The sequence below is a fragment of the Ooceraea biroi genome, chromosome 4, assembly GCF_003672135.1.
Source record: "Ooceraea biroi isolate clonal line C1 chromosome 4, Obir_v5.4, whole genome shotgun sequence".
NCBI lineage: Eukaryota > Metazoa > Arthropoda > Insecta > Hymenoptera > Formicidae > Ooceraea > Ooceraea biroi.
Window position 1 is genome coordinate 14,682,505 of NC_039509.1, and position 25,035 is coordinate 14,707,539.

General features: G+C 42.2%; 1 protein-coding gene across 2 annotated transcripts in view; it reads right to left on the reverse strand.

Annotated features, from left to right (window-relative positions):
- Positions 1-25,035, reverse strand: part of LOC105283880 (transcription factor cwo) — a 41,970-nt gene that overhangs the window by 4,079 nt on the left and 12,856 nt on the right. The window contains exon 2 of one of the 2 annotated variants that reach the window (XM_011347010.3): positions 16,883-17,012. In XM_011347010.3, the coding sequence (XP_011345312.2) occupies positions 16,883-17,012 (130 nt within the window). Of the gene's footprint in view, positions 1-973; positions 1,879-16,882; positions 17,013-25,035 lie in introns of those variants that run through there. The other variant, XM_011347018.3, reaches the window with a different exon arrangement.

The following is a 25,035-nucleotide window of genomic DNA, read 5'->3' on the forward strand; positions in this document are numbered from 1 at the left end:
CATATTTTGGAAATTACTATAATTTGCGCGTTTTTAATATTCTTTAACATTTTTCTTTACGTCATTGGACCTTACACATAATTATTTTTCAAAACTTATTTTGTCATCTTCGAAATAAGCAACATATACTTGACTCTTTCAAATAATCATGGTTTTACTCTTTGAGATAATTGATGAACTACAATACGAATGCATAGATCTGTATATGTGTCAGATTCATAAAACTTTCCGAGATAATAAGAATGCTTGGATTGCAATGAGAGTATGTTTAAAATAACAAACTAGCAATAGCAACGTCACAATGACGCCACAAGTTTTGTGGTAATTTACGAGCGCATTCAAACGGCGGTAACGTAATGCTCGTTGCTGGCACGCAGCCAGCATCGGATGTATTCCAGTGAAGTTCATTCATGCGAAATTACGCAAGCGAAGCAGATACGAAAACGACAGTCGACACGAAAATGACGTAAAACAATGTAAAAATTTATAAATTGAAATAAAAAGGCGGAGTAACCGCAGAGCAACTCTGAAGATAGTTTTAAATGAGACGCTCAAAACTTCGACCGACTTACAACAATGTTCTTTCGAAAAAAAATTTAATTAGACGTTGTTTTATTTCCAATAAATTAAGTTTAAATTCAGTTAGTATTGAAATAAAGTTTATCTAAAATTTCAAAAAGTTATAATATTAAAGCGTCATCAGTAAAGGGCAATATTATACTTTAAATTTCCAATTTTTTATAATGCACAAGTAATAAGTTCAAAATCAAACGCGCAGGACAATTCGCAAATGAAAGTATATATTGGTAGAGAGCATGCAAATGTGAAATTAAGCATTTTCCAACGATAGTAAGAATCCTCTCTTTTCTCTCTCTCTCTCTATCTTTCTCTCTCAAGAAATGGACATCCTCGGGAGGCAGGAAGAAAATATCGATTCCGCTTCCAAAGCAACGTATTCTTGCAATATATTCACCTCTTTATTCAAGCATCGTCTCTTCCTCGGAGGCGGCGAATGCACCGATGCATCAACGTGACTGTTCGTCGGATAGTATTGCATATTCAGGATATTATCCATACTGTGCGTCACCATCCTGCCTTGAGTGACAAGCAACGTGAAATAGAAAAGGCAAAGAGGAACCTCGTCGAATATTCCTCCACAAAGTTCTTCAAGCGCAGGAGAATATCGATCCTTTGAGAGATCGATCGCTCTCTATTTCTGAGTCGATCTCTCTGTCGTTTCTCTTTCCAAAAATATCCTCATGCGCAGATACCACGTGATACACGCGTGTATCATTTAAAGGTTTCACGGTGATCGATACTGAGGTCTTCGTGCTGGCCAGAATTCACTTTCGAAGAGATATTTCCACGGAGGAAACTTGGTCCCGAATCGTATCCTTTTCGGTCAAGTCGCACAAACAAGTTCGTCACTATGCAAACGATTGTACTTGCAGCCTGAAGAGTAACAGTTCTCCCGCAAGCAAGATATTGGTCCGTCTTTAAATTCACTTTTCAATTCGCAGTCTTGTATCTCCCGTGCGACTTGAAGATGTACTCTCGTCCAAGTACACTGTTCAAATTAAAATCCTTAAAACACTGTTCGATTCACTGCGATATATTTATACACATACTGCGAAAAACGTCTATATTGTATCACAATTGCTGCTCAAAATTATTATTCTTAAAAGCAGATTTCTCCAAAGTGCGAGCGCGGTGTGCAATTATCAACACTCCGTGCGAGACTTCCTCTTGACACTCGAATCGGGGACGAGCGATGTCTCGCGCTCAATCGAGCAACAAGCTCCGTGCTGTGCGTGCTCACGAACGGCAAGCACGACGACGACTACGCGCGATCGACGGCGACGCTCGAGTTTCTTCGGCGACCCGGGAGGGAGAGACGTCGCGCCGCGCCGCGCCGCCTCGACGGCGACGGGGACGAGGAGGCATCACGTGTCGGAAACGCGACGCATTACGCCCAACACGTGAGGCAACGCGCGCCTTGGCCGGCCAGTTCTGCTTCTGGCCGCTTCTGGCTGCGAGAGCCAGAACTACCGCACGGCGCACACGCGTGCGAGTGACACGACCACCGTATCTGATCGCGCCGTTTGACCCCCTCCGGGTTTCGTACCCCCAGGGGCACCACCGTTTGCTTCCACGCACAAAGCCCGTATCTTCCCGTCAAATCGCGCGAACGACTGTGACGCGTTTACAACGGCTCGTGAATAATGTACGAATATTTCGCGAGCGCAACACGAGCTAAGAAATATCGAAAGAAACGACTCTATGTTTATTTAACAGCCACGAGACATTTACGACGGTTCTGTGCACGTGCTACACGGGCATACTGAAAAAATAATCCAGTTTTTTTAGAAAAAATTGATTATTTTCTCGAAAATTGGTTATTTCTGCCTTAAACTCTTTTCAAAAGCGTATTTTTGTAATCCTTTTGTGTTATGTACTGTTATTGTATTGTACGTGTATTTACAAGATCTTTTTCGTTCTTTTTTTGAACTGCATGAACGAACTAATATTTTATGGAAACAGATTTAGCTGCGATATTTCCAGACATGTTATGTATAAAAGAGTGCAATTTTGCTTATTGTTATTATTCATATCGTACCCCATTCAACAATTTGCGTTCTGCGAAAGAAACTAATTTTGAAATTCGTTAAATTTAAACTATATTTGTTGGATTACGATTATCAATTGATCAGTCAAAGAAATTCTATATATACATTTGATGTGATTTATGTTGAAAATTATATCCCCACACCTGTCTCTGCATAAATCGTAAACATATTAATTGCATTAATTAAATTTAATATCCGTTTATCTCTGTAATGAAATATTTAATTATCACCGTCAGCAATTTCGTCCAGTCTATATTCCAGGGAATATTACGGTCCATTTAACAAAAGAACTGGTGATTAATAATAATAGAATCGCAAGAGAGATACGAGGAATTAAATATTGGCTTATGAAAGCGAGCCAGGATTAATAAAGCGCACATTTCAATTCATTATACAATAACTTTTAGTATAATAGATCAATTAATCTATGTTTTCAAAACTGATTGCTGTTATCATAATACAAGGAGTTATACGAAATTTATGCAAAACGGGAATGACTATCGAATGCATCGCTAAACCTAAGGCCACTTTCTTCTTGCGTAGTGAATGAAATAAAATGACACAATCGACAATTAGGAAGGCATGAAATATTCATACGGCACGATGCTATTAATCATTTAATTGTTCGATTCAACATTAATGGATTCAATAACCGCAGAGAGACGTTTACCGCGAAACGCAAACGCGCTTTAATGATGTTATTAAAATTTATTAGAAATCCGTAAACGATGTGATGAGGCAAACTTAATTGCATTATTTTTACAATCTATTTAATACCATACGTTGTAAAAACGCCAGTTCCTCATGAGTTAGTCACTCTGCTTGCTTTCGATGAATTGCTATATGTGCGTTTCTATCGCTATCTGTTGTATGTATCAAATTCATGAAATATTTTTCATAGGTAGATATACTTGCAAACCCTTTAATAACAATTTTGAGAAAGAAAGAAATTGAAATTTAAGTTTTTCTAATTTCTAACTTTTAAATTTATGCTAACAATTAATAAAAAAATAAGTCATATTTGCATACTCTGCAAAACATTTTCTTAACTTAGCAATTTCTTGCTAACTAACTTTTACTTAAAAGAAATTTTAAAGTTATGAGGAATCGTTTAATTTGCATCGTACCATGTGTAAAATTTTTAAATTCCAATTAAAAATTATCTGAGTTGAGGTCACCGCGATAAACGCGTATATCCGGTTAACAGGAGAATTTTGTTCCCCAACGAACAAATAAAACTTCATTTTACTGCGACACTTTGCTTTCACCTAATTTGACGTAATTTCCTTCTCTCATATTCTCATATAAACAAATTATTCTATCCTTATCTATTATATACAAAAACACATAAAATGCGGCGTAGCGAAATGTTGTTCACTTATCTGTTTCTTGCTAATCTCTATCGACATAATTATTATCGTTTCAGTTACAAAGTCTAACTTAATACATGGAAAGAAATATAAGCAAATGTTTCCTCCATTACCATTTCAATAATAAAATAAATAATTAATAAATGCAATTCTATCAAAATACATTTATGTAAATTCAATTCAATGCTAAGTAAGCCAACGTGACTTTTATATGGAAGCATTAATGATCCTAAATCAATAAAAAAACAATCCATAATTAATAAATCTCGTGACATCACATCGCCCGAATTCATCCAACAGATTACATTTCTCCTCGATAAGCGAGCAAGACGTCTTCAGAAAGCTGCAGCGGCAAGTTGGAGAACAGAGATCTCAAAGTGCACATTGACCGGCGATTGCTTCAGAGCGGCGGGACAGCGAGCGCGTCGAGAGAAAAAATCTGACGAAGGAAAAAAGCAGCGCGAGAACCGCTTTAACGGGGTCGTGTTATCGGCGTACCGGATATAACCGGACCGAGGTGATCTCCGCGCGCTGCTCTCTCCTCATGAAAGCTCGCATTATGACCGGGGGTTTATCAGCGTGCGCGCTGACCGCGGTGGTCCCAGCCAGTGTTTTTCATACGATAACCGGGCATCACCGGATCTCCTCCAGCATCTCTTGACGACAACAACCGGAGCCGGCGGCTCTTATCGTCGACCCGTCTCGTGCGCAAATCCGCTTTTGTTTGGATATCGCCGATATGTCCATAGTCTGCGGTCCAACAGCATCCAGCAGCGCTTTAAACTTCGTCGTTAAGACTACACTGCAAAACATGTCCACTTTAAATATAACGGAAAAAAAGGAATTTTTTTCCGCTTTTACTTTAAGTGTGAAATTAAAGCGGTATATATATATTATATATATATATATATATATATTATATATTTGTCTGATCATCCGATGGCAATTCAAATTCGTCACAATCACATGCGGTACATTTGTCTCGAGGATTACCACGTCGATCGATTCCCATATTGCTTGGATTACGACGATTAGACAAAAATATATGTCTAACACTTTATAACCATGTAACTCTACAACTATAAAGATGATCAGAAGAAATTCACGCTGCTGCCATATTGCGAGTTGCCATAGTTACGTTATTTTCGTCCGCTTTAAATATGTATGACCGAAATCGTAACCGATGATCACATCCTTTATAATATCCGTTATAATGCTAGATTATTCGATTTTACATAAAGATTTTATATTAAAATCCTTTATATAAATAGGACTGGTAATAATCTAGCATTATAACGGATATTATAAAGGATGTGATCATCGGTTACGATTTCGGTCATACATATTTAAAGCGGACGAAAATAACGTAACTATGGCAACTCACAATATATTATATATATATATATATATATGATTCCGATTTAATTTCACACTTAAAGTTAAAGCGGAAAAAAATTCCTTTTTTTCCGTTATATTTAAAGTGGACATGTTTTGCAGTGTACGGGTGCATCTTTAGATCGCTTGGAGTTCTAGCTAATTTCGATCTAGCTAATTTCGAGCGTGAGACTATAATAATATTTCTAATTTAATCGTTAATACCTATATATTATATTGTACAAATAATGGTGTATTTTTATTCAATTTTATCCTATGAATAGTTGATGAAACCATTCCTACGTTGTTAAAATCGGATGTGTGGATAATAGATCCCATGCGGAAATTTATGCGTCATTCACATAGCTGATGGGGCAGCCAAGTGATGTACGAATGCACGGAATGGTGGCAATTCATCATGGAAATTGCTGGTTTGAAAAGGCTGAAACGGAAATTTGGGAGATTCGGATGTCAAGTGCTCTTTCGTCGGTAAACTTTTCAACTTTTTCGATATAACGAGGAGCGGGTTATTGGCAGCTTTGAAGAACCTCTCAGTTTTCACGAACTATAAAACTTTGCGCAGATCATCATCAACAAGAGTGCTTATTGTGCATTGTTGAAGACAAGATCAGCGCGCATGCATGAGCAATGAGGTGTACGCGAGGAGGAAAATCCAGCCCGCTTATGCAAATCGGTGCATGGTGCACTCTGTGACACGCACATACGTCTATTTTAGATGCTTGAAAATAAATTATCTGATGCGTCGAAGCAGCTGCAGATCAACGATACACGGAACTGACGGAAGACGTACGGGATTCTCTTCAAGCGGATTTTGTGGCACGCTCGATGCGAATGATACGATTATCAAATATTCATCATCACTTCAATCCACATTTACGCTAGGCTTATGTACGCTGTGCATTTTATCAGAGCATGAAAAATATAGAAATTATTTAAGGAACTTTGCTGGAAGAAAAACGGTATGCGCGCATTTACGACCAAGCATGTACAATTTACGTCGTGCCCTACATTGCGAAAAGCGTTCCTCCAGATGGTCGTCAAGAATTTCTGCTCTTCTGCGTAATTTACGACTGCGACCTTGCAGCCGCAAAAAGGTGGCGTTAAATGTTATCTGCATAAATTAAGATTTGTTTTTAGCTAGCGCAAGCCAATGTTAAAACCAGATCGAGAGCTCTGGGAACCTTGAACGGTCCCGCGAGATGCACTTTGCAAACCTTCACGTGCACGTGACGTTCGCGGGGTAAGTGGTAAGTAAAAACTTTTAATACAACGTATCTGTAGAAAAGGATCGATAGGAAAGAATAGAATTTATTGTAACGACAGACTAATGAAAGCCTTGAAATTTAAAATTTTATGCACATCGTGGCATTCAACAAATATTGTATTTTGTCAAACAGCTATTTTTATCACTTTTCTGATGAGACTTTTAGAAATCGACCTGTGTGCCGCTGAATCGCAAAAACAGAGTACTAAAGAGCATTTTCGAGATCAAAGATAACATCCTGACGATCGAGAGCATAGATAAAAAGAAGAGAAGCTATCGACAAAGATAGATGATGTGTAAAATTAAAAGCTGGCCTAATCTCTAATGTGGAAGCGAAATATACATATAATTTGTTCGTCATATTAATGCTAATTGCAATATTACACAACAATGATTAAAATTTACACGACGAAAATACTGTAGATTCTCGATTAATCACATTTTCTCATTAATAGGTGTTTTTTATTTCCACTAATCGATTTCAGTTCATTATTTTCCCCAGATTATATAACTTTCTCTTTTATCGTGTTATCGATAACGAGCGAAAGGAATGGCTCATCGAACTGAAGCCTCGGCTGACGTCGCTCCCTGACTATGAGCAAAGCAAATGTATCGCCAAGGAGATACATTAGCGAGAAGAAACATGTGACCAAGCTCGGATGGAGCGTACGCGTTGGCGGGTAAACACGTCCTGTTTTCAACCAAACGGTGACGCATTCGGAAACGCACTATTTTCGCCGCGGTGTCGCGTGTCCGAGCCGGATCGCGCCCTCATGCGAGCAAATATAGACGAACGGCAATTGGTCCATCCGCCAAATATTCAATTTTTCGGAAAAGTATACAGAGAGAGAAAGTATCTCTCCTCCGCTTCCCAGTCAAAAACGTCTCGATCAAAAACGATGTTCGTTTCGATTCTGACCTGAAACACGCTGTTCGTTTGCATACAATAACATTTCGCGCACTAAGTGCTAGTATGCAAATGCAATTACGATACACATACATAAGCTCACACGTGGCTTATCGGTTTCTATTTTCTGTACTTTTGTTTTTTTTTAAATAAGCGGCTGGTTATTCTTACATAAAAGGAAGAGAAAAATGTACAAAACGGAAACCGATAAGCCACGTGTCGACTGTATACTTGCCGGTTGCCGTTTGCGGCGTTTGCAGCAGAGAAGACTAGTTGTTTACTGATTCAGTTGTTTACGAGTTTAATATTAACGCGCTCGCGCCGGCGGGTGCATTTTATGCACGACGCAACTCGTATTAATGTGACATTTGACAATCGTTATTCGGATACGCGTATGAGTCATCTATTATTAGCACCGCGGGGAATAAAATTACATGCACTCGGTTGCGGCACGTATTGTCGCGTGATATTTTCAGCGTGCGAGGTATAAGTGACCAGTAATTTCCTATCTCGTTCCATTGATGTTACGGAGGAACGCGTTCGTCGGCAGAAACCAGAAAGATTGCCAATTAATTTCTCGCGATCAGCTGCATTGAATCAAACGAATTGGCGATAACCAGATCCAATCAATGTATTGAAATCGATCAACCGACCGAATCGCGATTCTAATTAATTAATCTAATCGCGATTAATTAAAAACGAACTGAGCGGCATTTCTGCCGGTGCAGAAACCTCCAGCGAAAAACAGAGATCCGATACATCCTCCGATGTACGAAGCGATCCAGACATAACAAGCGTTATCGAAGTACAAATTTGTTTATTGAATCTGTCGGCGAGTTTTCGTTCCGCGAAGAGTTTAATTGAAGGTCGCTCTCTCTTTCCTCGAGCATTATTAATAATTTAAAAACCGTGGAGCGCTTGAAAATTAGCGGTTATATTTTCTCGCATTCTGATGTAGCCTGAGCAATCAGAACATCGATGCTGATAAATACGCGCATACGCGGCCAACGGCGGCCGCTGTATCGCGCCGGTTCATAGCACGATCGTAACCCCCGATCAGCTATCGGAAGGAGCAGCGTTATCGGCGCCATTAATGACCATTGCACGAAGTCTACTGTGCGATACCCACTGATGACCATGCGGACGGAGCACGCTCCGATACGCGGAAAGCTCGAAATAATCGCTACGTCAAAGTCTCATGACGCCATATCGCCCCCTAATGAGCCCCCCACGTAGCACGTGATGCCGAGAGAGCGGCCGTGACGAGCCGCCATCTCCGATCGCACATCGTCCTCGTCGATTAATCACCGGGCAATTAAACCGACACGTGCAAAAACGCAATCACGCTATAACAGATATAAATCAATGAACACTTTTGCGCGATATTTATACATTGTATCATCGGCTGTTATTCAACTTAAAATCGCATTTAGCAATTAGTCAGCTAAGGAATTGTTCGCCAAACTAATACGCCTTGCTGTTTTGTACGTAAAATATTTCATGGAAAACGTATTTTTTATATAGATAAATACGTATCTGTTTTCGAATAAATGCATGTCTCGACTTTTATATAAATAAGTACAATTTTTATGAGATATTAAAATGTGGCCGATCAGTGCACAGAGCTCGGTGGATCGCCGGTTAGATGGAGTCACCAGCCTGGCGAAAGTCAGTATTCGGTCAGTCGAAAAGTTTGATTCGATTTTCAATAGCTGACGCTACATACGTGCAACACAGGCAACGATGTTGATAATGTCTACATGTTATATCCCGCCATAAAAGTGACGCTTTCAGCTATCTTTACAATGCACTTAGCACGTGGCATTAGTGCATTTACATCGTGTTTACGCGCTGTATTTATTAAGTGAAAATAAGCATTAATAGACTGCATTTGCGTCATATTATGCTATTTAAATTTAGAAAAGCTATAAATGTCTCTGGACACCCAATGACAGTGGATCACAATTTAATCATCGATTTAATCACTCCAAATTGAAGAATTTCTACTGCAAAAACCGCGCAGAAGTTAAACATTGCATGTGTAGTATATTTAGTCATTTAGTAAAATTTGACACAAAACTCAAACCAAACTTTTTATTGAGATACAGACAAGTAAACTCTAACCGACGTGATTTGCCCGAGCCTTCATGTAAAATCTTCATGTAAATTCGTGACGAACGATGATTCAGCTTTCAAAAATAAAAAAATGCTTATTTCATAGATCACAGTCCTATTAATTACTAATTATGTCTCGACATTAAAAACGCACGGATTTTCGCTCACAACGTAATCCTCCATCGAAAAGTGCTGTACCCCTCGTGTGACTTCGTTTTCGACAGCTGAACAAACGGTCACACTTACATTGATGTCATTGACTGAGAAAAAAAAGTTACGATTGATTAATCAGATATGTAAGCCTGTGCGGGCGAGAGTCAAACGGCAGGTATATAACACGTGCACAAACAGACAGAGAGAGAGAGAGAGAGAGAGAGGGACGGAGAGCAACAGCGCGCGATAAATGCGTATCGCGGCACGCGTTGAGTCACGCGGTAATTCCGCTCGCTCGATGCTCGGTAGCACGTGAAACTCGAACTCGGCCTCCGCGAGAAAACAACCTTATTACGGGGAATCACGCGAAATCAGAAACCGCACGGGAATCATCCTCCGCAACGACGATGATTCTCTGCGTGACGCAGAAAATCCGAGCCGCGCCGAGGAGCGTCCCTTCCGCGAGCTGTTGCCGGGAAATGCGACTTTCGCCCATGAGCTGCGAGCACGGATTGCATCATGTCTGTTTACTTATTGTCCCGCAAAGTTTCCGATCGCACAAATACCGCTTCTGCCAAACGCAGGAGCGCCGCGAGATCTATAAATAATGCGCGTGATGTTTTCAGCTTGCGCCGATCCGCCTCAACTTCGCGGCGTTTAAATGTCATCCGGTGCGCTATTACCGGCTTATCGCGAGCAATTGCACGAGATTAGAAGCCGTGTATTCGCAGAGCGCAAAAAAAGAGTCTATCGGTAAGATCGATAAAGCGCATCGTTACTTCGATTTGGTGAAATAAAATACGGGACATCCGCGTCGTATATATTCGACCGATCGACGACGCAAGTAATATATCGGGATACGTGTCGCGCGCGAACGCAAATCTCCGTCACGAAAGTTGTTTCTGCCAACGGATCTCTCGATATAGCACGAAATTAAATGTGGCCCGCGACGAATTTAACCTGGTAGCCCCGAGACTGTTACAGCGAACGTGTACACGCACGTTCTAATTTTAACGGGTTTGCCATTTGGATCAACGACTTCACGCTTTCAATGTGACGCTGACTGCTATAAGAAAAGTTATTCGCGATTAGGAGCGACATATTTATTGCCTGTTGCATGAACGTGCATTTTTAGTCCTAAAAGCATGCATCTTAAATTGCGTTAGAAAGAGAGAGAGAGAGAGAGAGAAACAAAAATGAGAAAAAAATTGTCTTCAAGAAAATTGTATAATTAGACAGTTTCTCTTAGATTTGTGTACAATTTTCTTGAAGACAAATTTTATATGTTTCTTTATGTTGTTTTCTTCGCATTTTGCAGAATTTGAAAATAGGATCTCGAAGTTCTAGATGCAACATCCTGCATGTGACGCCGCTGCAAGCATTATTTGGGTCATGTGTGATCGTCGTCGCAACTCGATCGTTTTCCATTAGTAGTTTTCTGGTCACGTTACTCATTTCCATGGGCATCGTCGCCGTGTGCTGCCGAGTTGGTGATATTTTATGGAAATAAACGGGAACGGAAAATGCAAGCCCCAGTGAATCAAGATCGATGGAAACAAAATCTGTTTTATTTTTACGAGCAACATCAAATCGCAATCAGATAACAGACTACTTTTATACGCATTTCCCGTATAAGTAACTTTTCAATTTATAATATCAAATATTCCATCATATTATGATTGTGATAATATTCATTTACAATTAAATTTAAGTATATTCAATTATTTGTCATTGAAGAAAGAAGCCTTTCGTCTCTTCACAAATATCACGAGAGACACACACACACACACACACACACACACATCACACGTCAGCCGACGCGTTCCTGGACGCAGTTGGACGCTATCAGACAGCCGCCTTTCGAAACTCATCGCCGTGCGAAGCGGCGTGCTTTCAACGACGGTTCCAGAAAGCGACCAGAAGCGCGTGACTCGAATTATCTCGTCTGCCACGTGCAGATCGCGACGAGGGGAGCGAGAGAAACCGCAGGTAGAGCAGCCCCGAGGTTATCTCAACTTTTATACCGATCCACTTGCGATGCATGACATCCTCAAACCGTTAGAACGCGCTTGTCGTGCAAAACCGCATCCCGGGGACGTAACTAAACTAAGCTCGCATAATTAAATTAAGCTTACGTAAATGTTGTAAGATCTGGAAAGATAGTCGAGACTGACAGGTCGTATAGAGGATCGGAATGAAAACAAGTTGATCACAACAGTAGCAGTATTGGCCGTACAGTCTGACCTAGGCGTGTGAACCAGGCATCCCGGAGAGTTCGAGTTCAAATCTAAGGCAGTCTCCTAGTTATTTTTCGCCTCTTACAATTCAGAAGTGGGATAAAATCCGCTACCCCTCGAAGACAGTTGAGATTCATCCGCTACCCCTCGGAGAGGAGGGAGTTGAGAAGCAGCTGGCCGGTAGTGAAGCCTGAACATGGAGGTCGGGACGGACTCAGAGGAGTGAACCAACATGGGGATTGGGAAGGACTCAGAGGAGTGAACCAACATGGAGGTTGGGAGGGACTCAGAAGAGTGAACCAACATGGAGGTTGGGAGGGACTCAGAAGAGTGAACCAAAAATGGATGTTGGGAGGGACTCAGAAGAGTGAACCAAAAATGGAGGTTGGGAGGGACTCAAGTGGAGTGAACCGACGATTTGGAGACATTCGGGGACGAATGTAATGTCAGGCTGGCCGAGCTGTAAGATCTGGAAAGACAGTTGAGACTGACAGGTCGTATAGAGGATCGGAATGAAAACAAGTTGATCACAACAGTAGCAGTATTGGCCGTACAGTCTAAGACCTAGGCGTGTGAACCAGGCATCCCGGAGAGTTCGAGTTCAAATCTAAGGCAGTCTCCTAGTTATTTTTCGCCTCTTACAATTCAGAAGTGGGATAAAATCCGCTACCCCTCGAAGACAGTTGAGATTCATCCGCTACCCCTCGGAGAGGAGGGAGTTGAGAAGCAGCTGGCCGGTAGTGAAGCCTGAACATGGAGGTCGGGACGGACTCAGAGGAGTGAACCAACATGGAGATTGGGAAGGACTCAGAGGAGTGAACCAACATGGAGATTGGGAAGGACTCAGAGGAGTGAACCAACATGGAGGTTGGGAGGGACTCAGAAGAGTGAACCAACATGGAGGTTGGGAGGGACTCAGAAGAGTGAACCAAAAATGGATGTTGGGAGGGATTCAAGTGGAGTGAACCGACGATTTGGAGACATTCGGGGACGAATGTAATGTCAGGCTGGCCGAGCTGTAAGATCTGGAAAGACAGTTGAGACTGACAGGTCGTATAGAGGATCGGAATGAAAACAAGTTGATCACAACAGTAGCAGTATTGGCCGTACAGTCTAAGACCTAGGCGTGTGAACCAGGCATCCCGGAGAGTTCGAGTTCAAATCTAAGGCAGTCTCCTAGTTATTTTTCGCCTCTTACAATTCAGAAGTGGGATAAAATCCGCTACCCCTCGAAGACAGTTGAGATTCATCCGCTACCCCTCGGAGAGGAGGGACTTGAGAAGCAGCTGGCCGGTAGTGAAGCCTGAACATGGAGGTCGGGACGGACTCAGAGGAGTGAACCAACATGGAGATTGGGAAGGACTCAGAGGAGTGAACCAACATGGAGATTGGGAAGGACTCAGAGGAGTGAACCAACATGGAGGTTGGGAGGGACTCAGAAGAGTGAACCAAAAATGGATGTTGGGAGGGACTCAGAAGAGTGAACCAAAAATGGAGGTTGGGAGGGACTCAAGTGGAGTGAACCGACGATTTGGAGACATTCGGGGACGAATGTAATGTCAGGCTGGCCGAGCTGTAAGATCTGGAAAGACAGTCGAGACTGACAGGTCGTATAGAGGATCGGAATGAAAACAAGTTGATCACAACAGTAGCAGTATTGGCCGTACAGTCTAAGACCTAGGCGTGTAAACCAGGCATCCCGGAGAGTTCGAGTTCAAATCTAAGGCAGTCTCCTAGTTATTTTTCGCCTCTTACAATTCAGAAGTGGGATAAAATCCGCTACCCCTCGAAGACAGTTGAGATTCATCCGCTACCCCTCGGAGAGGAGGGAGTTGAGAAGCAGCTGGCCGGTAGTGAAGCCTGAACATGGAGGTCGGGACGGACTCAGAGGAGTGAACCAACATGGGGATTGGGAAGGACTCAGAGGAGTGAACCAACATGGAGGTTGGGAGGGACTCAGAAGAGTGAACCAACATGGAGGTTGGGAGGGACTCAGAAGAGTGAACCAAAAATGGATGTTGGGAGGGACTCAGAAGAGTGAACCAAAAATGGAGGTTGGGAGGGACTCAAGTGGAGTGAACCGACGATTTGGAGACATTCGGGGACGAATGTAATGTCAGGCTGGCCGAGCTGTAAGATCTGGAAAGACAGTCGAGACTGACAGGTCGTATAGAGGATCGGAATGAAAACAAGTTGATCACAACAGTAGCAGTATTGGCCGTACAGTTTAAGACCTAGGCGTGTGAACCAGGGATCCCGGAGAGTTCGAGTTCAAATCTAAGGCAGTCTCCTAGTTATTTTTCGCCTCTTACAATGTATAATCGTATTCATGGAAATTAACTGTTTACAGTACTGTTTGCTGCTATTATCAATTATTCAGCAGGTAAAATGCAGACTTGTTGCAACGCTATGATTACAAAAAATGTGAAACAATGTCGAAATCGAGTCGAAGGATCGGCCCAAAAATTTCCCTTCGTTTCTGACTTCTTCACGTATAACTGAACGAGTGTAATCGTGCACAAGTCCTGATTCATAGCCGTGACCGATAAACGACGTGCCTGGTATTCCCCGCCGATGAATCGTTTTCGCTCATGGCAAGACGACCACTACTTCGATGTTACAAGACGCGTGAGTCGTGCGTGCGTGCGGGCACGTAAGCGCACGAAGGCGCGCCGTCCTCTCCCTATTTCGTCAGATAAAAAAAATGTTCGAGCTGCGGATTAACACGACGCACACAGGGACACGAGGCAATCCTCATGGACGAAGCCGCGATGTCGATGCGCCGCTGATTCGACGTCAATCGTGCCGATTTATATAATTCGCCAACGCAACGCGGATTAGGCGCGCTTCACTGGCGAACGCGCGCGCGAATAATCTTTTGCGAATTCTCCGTCGGTGCGTGCAACTTCGCGCGTGATAAATGACCGATGAGAGAAATTGCCGATTGCAACGTTATGCAATTCGGGGATTCATCAAGCGATTGCGCAAGGGGTGGATAGGAGCGCGCAGATTTCTCTCTCGCGATCTATTCTCACGATAATGCGATTAGGGACTGACACCGTCTTAGACGTCGATCGCGGATATTCTCTAGTTTATTCACATCGCAGTCTCTTATGTACGCGAACACCAGCTTGGAAATCGATAACACGCCCGTACGGCTCAAGTCAATTACTCGCCCCATAAAGTACTAGCTTCCTTAGATTCGTTCGATTACTTGAGATTATTAGATTTTCGGAGAGACTCGCTGCACGACTCGCGAGGCGAAATAATAGCGTTAGTCGCGCTTCTATCCGCGGGCAACTTCTATCACCGGACAACGCTGCTTTCTCCTAATTATCATGAATTCGTACGTGTCAGAAAAAAAAGAGACACTCCAGACGAACGCTCTTTTCTCATTCAGACTCACGTAACCGTTGCAGCATCTCGAGGAGACACCTAGTCACGCTTCCGAGATACTTCCTGAACAAGCTTCGGTAAGAGCAGCGATTGCGACACGAAAGAAAAAAGAGAAATTTACCAAACAGATTGTCAACTGGATAAGATCCGAGTGAAGGATCACACAGTTTGCCGAGGGACAATTCTTGTGACAAGTAACATCCGCTCGATCATTAATGCCGTCTAACAACGGAAAGAAAATTGCAGGAACACGTAAGACGTGGCGCAAGACGATTTATCGCGACGTAAAATATCGGGATACGTCATTTTGCTAACACTTTCCTGATAATAAAACTTGTATCTTAATATCAATGTACGTACACGTACGCGGACGTTTACTGAAAGTACGTTTACACGTTGCTCGGAATCCTGGAGCGGAAATGACATTCAGCGTGAAGCACCTTCTGCAGACGCATTACAATGGAAACGTGTGTCACGAGTAGCAGCAGAAGCATCGCGTCAGCCATTATTCTCAGCCTCGCTTATCACTACTATAAAATGCGCGTTCTATAAATACGACATTGATAGCGTGATACGTCAGGTTCCTGGCGCTATAAACTATACATAACGATGCAATGCTATAACATAATAATGCGACGTACATTATTGAAAACCACGAATTGTTTTTTCGTGATCAGAATCATGTGTTGCGAAAGGACTGGAGGATTTTTCTCAAATTTAAGCGACACGACGATCGAATGCGGGTTAACGCGATGATAGTTCCTGGTAAGAATTTAGCACGTCCGATTTCGCGCGATCGCGCTGTGTCACAATCCTCGTTTTCAGGACGCGACGTGACTAATGCGTAGCATCGTCGGAGCACATTGTTGCGTCATCGCTGATTCGACAACACGGAAACCTTTCTCCACGTGCGCGATGGCCTAAATACCTCGCGGTTTCTCGTGCTCCGATTTCGGGATCCATCTTCCGGTCACCGGAAGATAACAAGGGAAGACATGCTTTACTTTAAGAAATATTTTTTCTTTATCTGTTATTTTTATTATTTTATATCTTTTATCTGTGCATATATATATGTGTGTAAAATGTAATTTATACGAGGTAATGTGTACATTTAAAAATTAGATATTCTTTATTTAGTTAGTAAATGGAGTCAAGTTGTGCGAAATAATAATCAGCTTTTTTCCACACGTAGACAATATATGCTTCGAATTAACGTTGCATCGTAATTTTCTCAGAAGATCTAAAATATTTGTGCGCTTTCATTTAAAGAGATGTTGCGAAACGCAACGAACCGACGCAGATATCTGACGGGCATAAAGGAACGAAATGCAAAGTGGTATCGCATTGCTTTAACATTTTGCTGATCGATATGAAAATTATTACGGAACCAATCGTGTACAAATGAGTGTATGACTCACTCTAGAAACCTTCTTCTTGGTGTAAACCTCGTCATCCTCCGAGGCCGTGGCGAAGTTCAGGTTGCCCTCGCAATATCCCGCTCCTATGCCCATTCTGTATATCTCGTCCTTGCAGGATCTACCATCCAGACTAAAAAAAGAACAGAATGCTTAATTAACTTATGAACTAATCTATAAACTTTCAATATATGTATATCCGACAACGTAGCATAATTCACAAATAACTCAACATCTTGTTGTTCCCATTTAAAGTCATATGCATGAAAATATAATTGCGATTTACACGTATATATAATATTTGTAGATCTTAAAACAGTGCAAACGTATGCAAACTGTTACAAGCAAGTTGTGAATTTTATTTAATGCGTGATACGTAACCATGTCCTCGAAAAACTAGAACATTCATGCTGAATCATCGAATGAATTTAAATTTACCCCGTTTTGCCATTCGCTTGTACAAAAAGTATTTATGCTACAAGCGGAAGATTTTTATTTTTATGCGACAAAGTGTGCAATTTTTACATAGAAAGTCAAATCGCACACGTATAAACGCGAAACTTGATACACAGAAATGCGAGCTACGACGTACTTGGATTTGCGGTATATTTTCCGCACAAAGCTTACGTAACGTAACGACACGACACGAATGTTTCAGTCAATAACCCTGTGCATGTCCCTTGCCCCGTTATAGATTTTCCGCTGTAAATAGAGTGAACGAGAGAAGCACCGAGTCCCCGCGACGCATTATTGATAAGCCCGGTAATGTCGTTGCTTATGAAACTTGCAGGCGACACGGTTTCCCTCGTCACTACGAGCGCAACGGCTCGTCGGGAGTTCGGACCGTGTGCGATGTGAATTTTTAACGGTCGGGTTAAGGAGTCCCGCTGTCTTTCCCATGCGATGGCACGGATATGCAATTTCGCCGACGCAGTTAGAAGGTCGGCATCGGTAATCCGCTAATAAGCCATCAGCGTGTCCTATTCGATCGTAACTGATGCACGTGGAAGTCAGTGTGGAGAAGCTAGTAGGAGATAATTTTGACAAGACGGTCCGCTGGACAGGGTGTATGCCGGCAAGAAATATCACGGCCACTTCCAATAACTGCTTAATTAGATAAATATATGCGTCAGTAAGTCGCAGACGCTATTCGCTATTGTTTCTCTCTTTTGCCACACGCCCCTCTCACACTTCTGTCTCTGTCTTCTCATCTGTCGCTATTTATGTCGGTCATCAGGCAAACGGTGCCTTTCGAAATTACAAATCGCGACGGCATACCAACTTATTTGTTTCGCGTTAGAAACCGTAAATACCGGTTCATTCAGGTGTTTATCCCGAAAACAGTTAGCCCGTCGACGTTCCGAATAAAATCCGCTTACACTGCTCTAGTCCAGTGGTCACGATCAATTGAAATATGCTAGTTCTAGCTTCGTCTATTCTATTAAATACATGACGTCAAAAAGATTCTTACATCCAATGAGATGAATTAAATTCATATCGTTTGGCACGTGGACTTAATCGAAGTTTCAAGATTAATTCCATGTGCCAAGGATTTACCGCTTGTGTCATCAAGAATGTCACTGATTGCTTCAGGAAGCGTACGACAGCGTGAGAAACTCTCAACTAAGCTCACATTTCTCTAGGAAAGAGAAATGTGAGCTTAGTTTTCCTCACGGCTACACGTGGATGGCACAAAACATGTCCACTGATCATGCATACGGCTAAGAACGTCATTTATCGCACGTGCACGAATTTCTTACGACGATGCACTTACTTATTCGGACCTAGTGTTTCGGCGCACGTCGTATATTGATATTTTTCAATACGTATACTAGGAAGCATTCCTCGTTGGATTGGACCCTCTTTTAGCATGAACATATTACTCTCTTTTATACGTGGCGCTCGCTATCGATACACTGCAAAACATGTCCACTTTAACTAGATTATTACCAGTCCTATTTATATAAAGGATTTTAATATAAAATCTTTATGTAAAATCGAATAATCTAGCATTATAACGGATATTATAAAGGATGTGATCATCGGTTACGATTCCGGTCATACATATTTAAAGCGGACGAAAATAACGTAACTATGACAACTCGCAATGATTCCGCTTTAATTTCACACTTACAAGTTAAAGCGGAAAAAAATGACTTTTTTCCGTTATAGTTTCGCGGAATTTAAAGTGGACATGTTTTGCAGTGTAGGACTGCCTTGTCGATCTCGGCGCAAGCATTATAGATGCAACAATTATCGACGTAAGAAATTCGAACAGTGTCGACTAGTAAAATTTCAAAGTCATTTTTAACATTAAACATTGCAACATCAATTTTAGTTATTTAATTTAATAAATATTTTTAGGAGTCCAATGTAATCGCGCGCATTAAAATTTTTAAAATTTTTAATTTTGAAAATAAAAAAAAGTTAAAGTAAAGAGGAGAGATTAGTCGAAAAATTATCTGTGTTTATTTCTTCAAAGGATAACGGTGAACATTAATAATGAAAAGACAGATTAAGAGAAATTTGAAATGAAACTAATCGTTTCCAGTAATATCGACGGTATTGGTAATTCATATACCAGGGAAGCGGATTGGAAAGCGCCGTATCTCCGTGATAGCTCGGCGATAACACGTAATCAATATCGGCGACAGATATCGATGACTCCGCCACGTCGTGCAGATAGTGCCTAGCGAAAAAACGGCATAAATGCGTGAAAAAAATCGGACTACCGTGGTGAAAGTGTCGTTATTTCGTATTGTCAACATCCCTTGTTAGGCGTGACACGCCTACGCGCGTTGCATGTTACGTGCATCCTACGCGGTAGTAGGATGAAACTCCGGATTATTTCGTAACACGGAGCTCCGTGTTACTCCATTAATAGCAGCAACAATTACGCGAGGCCGCCCGCCGTCCAGAGAATGACCGGAATTTTCTGACTATGCACGAGGAACGACGTCGACGATGACGCAACGTCGCGGTACACGTGGAGATGAGACTTCGATCCGGTGAAATGCCCTTTCCCGAGCCCTTGCAGCAGCCCACGCTTACGTACGCTCCTACGTAACGTCTCTTGGAGGGTTTATCGTGCTTAACCCTTAACATTTTCGGATAATTTCTTGCCTGTTCACGGGTATTTAACAGAAAATAAACGTTTACAGAGTAGAGAATAGAATAGCGAAGGAGATACAAAACAATTCGGAGAACTACACTGACAAGTAACACTACCCAAGTGTCACACGCCGATTTTGATAAGCTTTGAATATGTTGTTGTCTAGGTCAAAATATGAGATACATATTTTTTTATATCGGCCCGTTTTGCCATTAAGGGGGTGAAACACCCTCTTGAAAAAAATCGGGTTTTATATTTCTTAGCGAATACCGTCGAAACAATAAAACATATAAGAAAAAGTTTCAAGTAAAAGTTTTATGGATTCTAATGTACTTTATAACAGTGCAATCAGATTTATAAGAAATGTTAGTATATATGCAATTATAGAGAAAAAAACAAACAAATTTAGAAATATTGAAAAAAATAAAAAAAGTAAAATTTTCTTGTCAGCTCTACGTTGACCATTTCTGGGTCCGGCAGAGGGCGAGAACCTGACTTATTTTGTTAATTAAAAGTAATCCCCCGACTTCATTGTTATCTCTGTGCGAAAAAACTGTTGCCAGGAGTAACTAGCGTATTAAATACGAGAATACGGACGGGGCGCGTATGTAGCGATATAGAGGTACTTTTAGCTTATTTTTGAAAAATGCGTTTTCAGAATATGACCTTATCATATATGGTTGAATTGTCGTTAAATATGCTTGAAGTTTTGCTGAAAGATAAATTTTAAAATTTTCAAAAATTGTGGAGGGGGAAAGGAATTTCGAAAAATATGACATTTTCGAAAAATCTGATTGCACTGTTATAAAGTACATTAGAATCCATAAAACTTTTACTTGAAACTTTTTCTTATATGTTTTATTGTTTCGACGGTATTCGCTAAGAAATATAAAACCCGATTTTTTTCAAGAGGGTGTTTCACCCCCTTAATGGCAAAACGGGCCGATATAAAAAAATATGTATCTCATATTTTGACCTAGACAACAACATATTCAAAGCTTATCAAAATCGGCGTGTGACACTTGGGTAGTGTTACTTGTGAGAAAAATTTTTCATCGGATAAACCGATTAAATAGTTTTCCGATTGTTAATTTTGTTTTCCGATTACCTTCATCGGATATGTCCGATCATTTTCCTTTGTCTTTTATGCACTTTAATCGGATATATCCGTTTGTTACTATGTAATCGGTTTATCCGATGAAAATTTTTCTCAGTGTAATTTTTCCTGAGTACGCAAACAATAAATGGATAATAATAAGATGTAAGAAAATTGATTGTACGATTAATCTCAATCTCAAGAATTTTCTCGACTGTTAGCTTGTTCCATTCCAACACTAAGATGAAATTTAAAGCGGTTCTTCGGAAAACCGCAAACCGTTGCTGATCTTTAATCATCTTGACAAAGCTGCGCGAACAACCCGCATCAGAGGCGAACCGCAAAATATTAGCTCTTAAAGTCGGTCTGTGAAATCGCTCATGTCTTTTTTTCCTTTTGATTTTTACGGTTGTCAGATGTCAGATTATTTATAAGCACTTGCCTAGTTTCAAAATCGGCTTTAAGGCGTCGGCTCTCGATTGACAGTATAATAAATATTCCACCACTTCCTCCGCGGAGAATATGGATCAAAGGAGGACAACAATGACGTAATAAACCACTACAAAAACATTGCACTCCGGGTACAACAACATTCTATCAATGAAACAACCAATTATTCATGGATTTACGTGTTTTTTCTCGGTTCCAAAATGTTCTTAATTTGAAATTTCAATTTACAACATGTAATCGCAAAAATAAAATTATTAACCATTACAGTTTGCGAATTTTTTCCAGGACTTTATTTTACACAGATGTAGGTATTTATCTTCAAAATATCTTTCTAAGAATTCGATATAAAAAAATGTTGGACCCTTCCTCAGAGTCCCGTCATAAAGAAGATTTAACAAAGACCGAAGCGTTTCTTTGAAATTTCGAGGGATCCGACGTGCCACGTCAATCTCCGGACTGCCGCCAGCCAGATCCTGCAATTTTGATCGGCCAACCGAGAGATCCGGCCTGGTGAGATCGCGCACCAGCAAACCCACCGTACCCGAGATCCACGCAAGGCGTCCTTCATCGACCTTACTGCCCACCACGTCGCTCGCTCGCGCGTGCATTCACTTTCACGTTCGGCTGCGCGGGCGCACGTGCGTGTGGCGATTCATTTAATAGCGATCTCTCCTCGCGAATGGCCGTGGTGCCGTGGGCATCGTTCTCGGAAATTTGCGTCGATTACACGACGAGATGCGCTCGCGACGTCCGGCATTTAGATGATTCAAAATCCATATTCGCGAGACGATCCTCCCACGTCTTTCCACCCCCAGCGCTACAAATGGAACACCGAGAGCGGGGAATTCGAGTTCGCGTGGGCGTTCACGGAATTCAATCGCCCGTATTTTCCTGCAACCTCATCTTTCGTATTGCCGGGAGTTCATTTCGAGGATTTAGCGATGCAAAGATGATAAAAATATTTCGGATCCGGTGTCACGTTGGGCCTGACGTCATCGACTTTCGTCGTTTCAGGCGAGACGAGCGAAATGCGAAAGTGCGCGAGGCGGATGTTGTCTTTCGCGTAACTCACATTCATGGAAATCAGGATTTCGTTCGTGAGATCCGATCGCGAGATTGGGTATACCACAGCGATCGATAGACTGGCAGAGGACGCGATACCACGCCTGCCGGGTCTAGGTCTCCAAGGAGGCGAACCAGATTCCAGGCCGAGTCGAGCTAAGATCGAGATCTGGAGGCGTCCTTCGACGACCTTTTTGCACGCCATAACTCTACGCATCGGTGCGGTACCATTCACTTTCACACGGCGCTGCGGCGTACGCAGTGCGTGCGAATGTGCGTAGGCATGCGGGTAGGTATGCGCATACCTACGCATAAACAAACGCCGACGGTAGTAAAATGCAGGTACGCATTCGCCGCGCCGTTTAATCGCTGCTGCTATTATTACGCGTTTATCATCTTAATAACGCATTCTTTGCTGTGTCCCCCCACGTAGCAGTTCATCATTCCGGCTCGCTAGACCGTGCGTTTATACCCGGAACGTCGCGCTGTGGTGTGTTGCATTCGATTATTGCGGAATTATTCGTACCGAAACGAAGCAAACTTCTGATACGGTCGTAAAAGATAGGCTTTTTCATGTTACGTTTGATGGAAAACATTCTTTTGCACAAATGATACAAAAACGTGATGCAAAGATAAAATATTTTGTTAATAATCTACAAATCTACAAATTTATTTACAATCTCATGGTAAAAAAGCCACAGTTAAAGCCTGATAAATTTGTCATGTAGTTACGAATGAATTAATCTGTTTAAAAAGTGCAAAGAATTACTGCACGAAATGATCAAACGGCTATCAAAGATTATAGACAATTATTGATGAAAAATTGCAGAAAGTTACTGGAAAAGATAAATTTATTTCAAAAAGCGAAATGAAACATTTCTATCTATCCTTGCCTTTAATTTTTCTAATACTGATAATCGACTCTTCATGGGCCTTCACGGCCCTTCATTTTTGACGAAGCTGCTTTATTCAGGGAATGACGGACCGCGGTATGGACGTCATACCAGTGGATAGGACGTGGTATGTCGCGACACGTGAATAGCAGCAACGTGCTCATGCACGCATGCAGGCACGCACGCACGCACATCGTGTGCGACCACGGTCATGCGTGCATCACTGACGTCAACGATCGTGTCTCCTTATCAGCCGTCCGAGCGATCGATCGATCGATCGCTGCTTTGCATTAATGGGTGCGCTTAGCGCTAAAAATGCTTCTAAACACTTTCTGTCCTTTTATTTACTTAACAAGAGCAAAAGGTTACTTGCGTGGAGCTGAACGTAGTGATGCGTAAATACACGCACACCGCATGCAAGCGCACGTGCACGTTACGACCGGAAGGGAAGGACGTACTTGTCACTCGTCACTTTGCCATGATTAAGCACCGTGGAGTGATTCGCAACAATCTCATTGTTAATCGCTTGGCTCGGACTTCTCTTCCTTAGACTCGCGATTCAAAAGTTACGGGGAACTGTCAAGGCCGTCATTCATAGCGTTTTCAATGCTGGATACCTTGCTAATCGAAGACTGGGACTGAAACTTGTTTAGACGCGCAGTTGCGTCATTTTTGGAAATCGAAATTAATCGGATAATAATAAAGAGATCTCGTTCTTCAGTTTCTGAAAAGGTTTGACCAATGATGATGCGTTAATTAAAGTGTTAATCCACATAGCATGGCAGTGGCGCGATTCAGTCGGTCCAGACTCCAGACCGCGTATGTATAATATTTATAATAGCAAGCGAACTGAACGCAGCAGCCCGCCGCGAACGATGCGATTGACCGGCCGCTTGATGAGCACATAATCTTCAGTTTTATCTGCAATTATGCAAGAACGACGAGGATGATGATTTATGCGCATGATTTACAGCCTTTCGTGTACCTCGCAACGAGGACTCCGCGGACGGACTGCACTGATCCATGAATGCCGAAAGCGGCGGCTCTCGCTCTGTCGCATTTTGCAATCGATGACGAGGCTCGTCTTCCCGTCGTCGATGCTTAATTGGCAGTTGACAGCTGCGGAACAGATGCACCGACCGTTCTAGACGAGCTCTCGCGTTCTCGTTCCTAGGCCTTCCCAGCAAAATCGAGCGATCGGCCGGCCCTAAGTTATTCTCAGCCCGACTGCCCGAAGGTCGTCGCCTTGAGTGGCCGCCTCCATTAGCATAATTCGCGAAATCGTACCTGCGGGCATCGCCGATCCGTTTCGACAGCTCGAGCTCAAACCCGCCGGCTCGCGAGCCGTCGCGGTCACGTGAAATCGCACGCGCGAACCGTACATGTCATTTATTTACGACGGCATAAACAATTCTTGCAAACCGCGACACGGGAACGTGCATCGGTCGCTCGTTCCAGGTGGTCTGTCCAGGCCGAGCGTGATTTAAGCGTGTTCCGTGAATCGATCTTGATTCGTCGGACCAGACGGCGCGGCTCGAGCTCT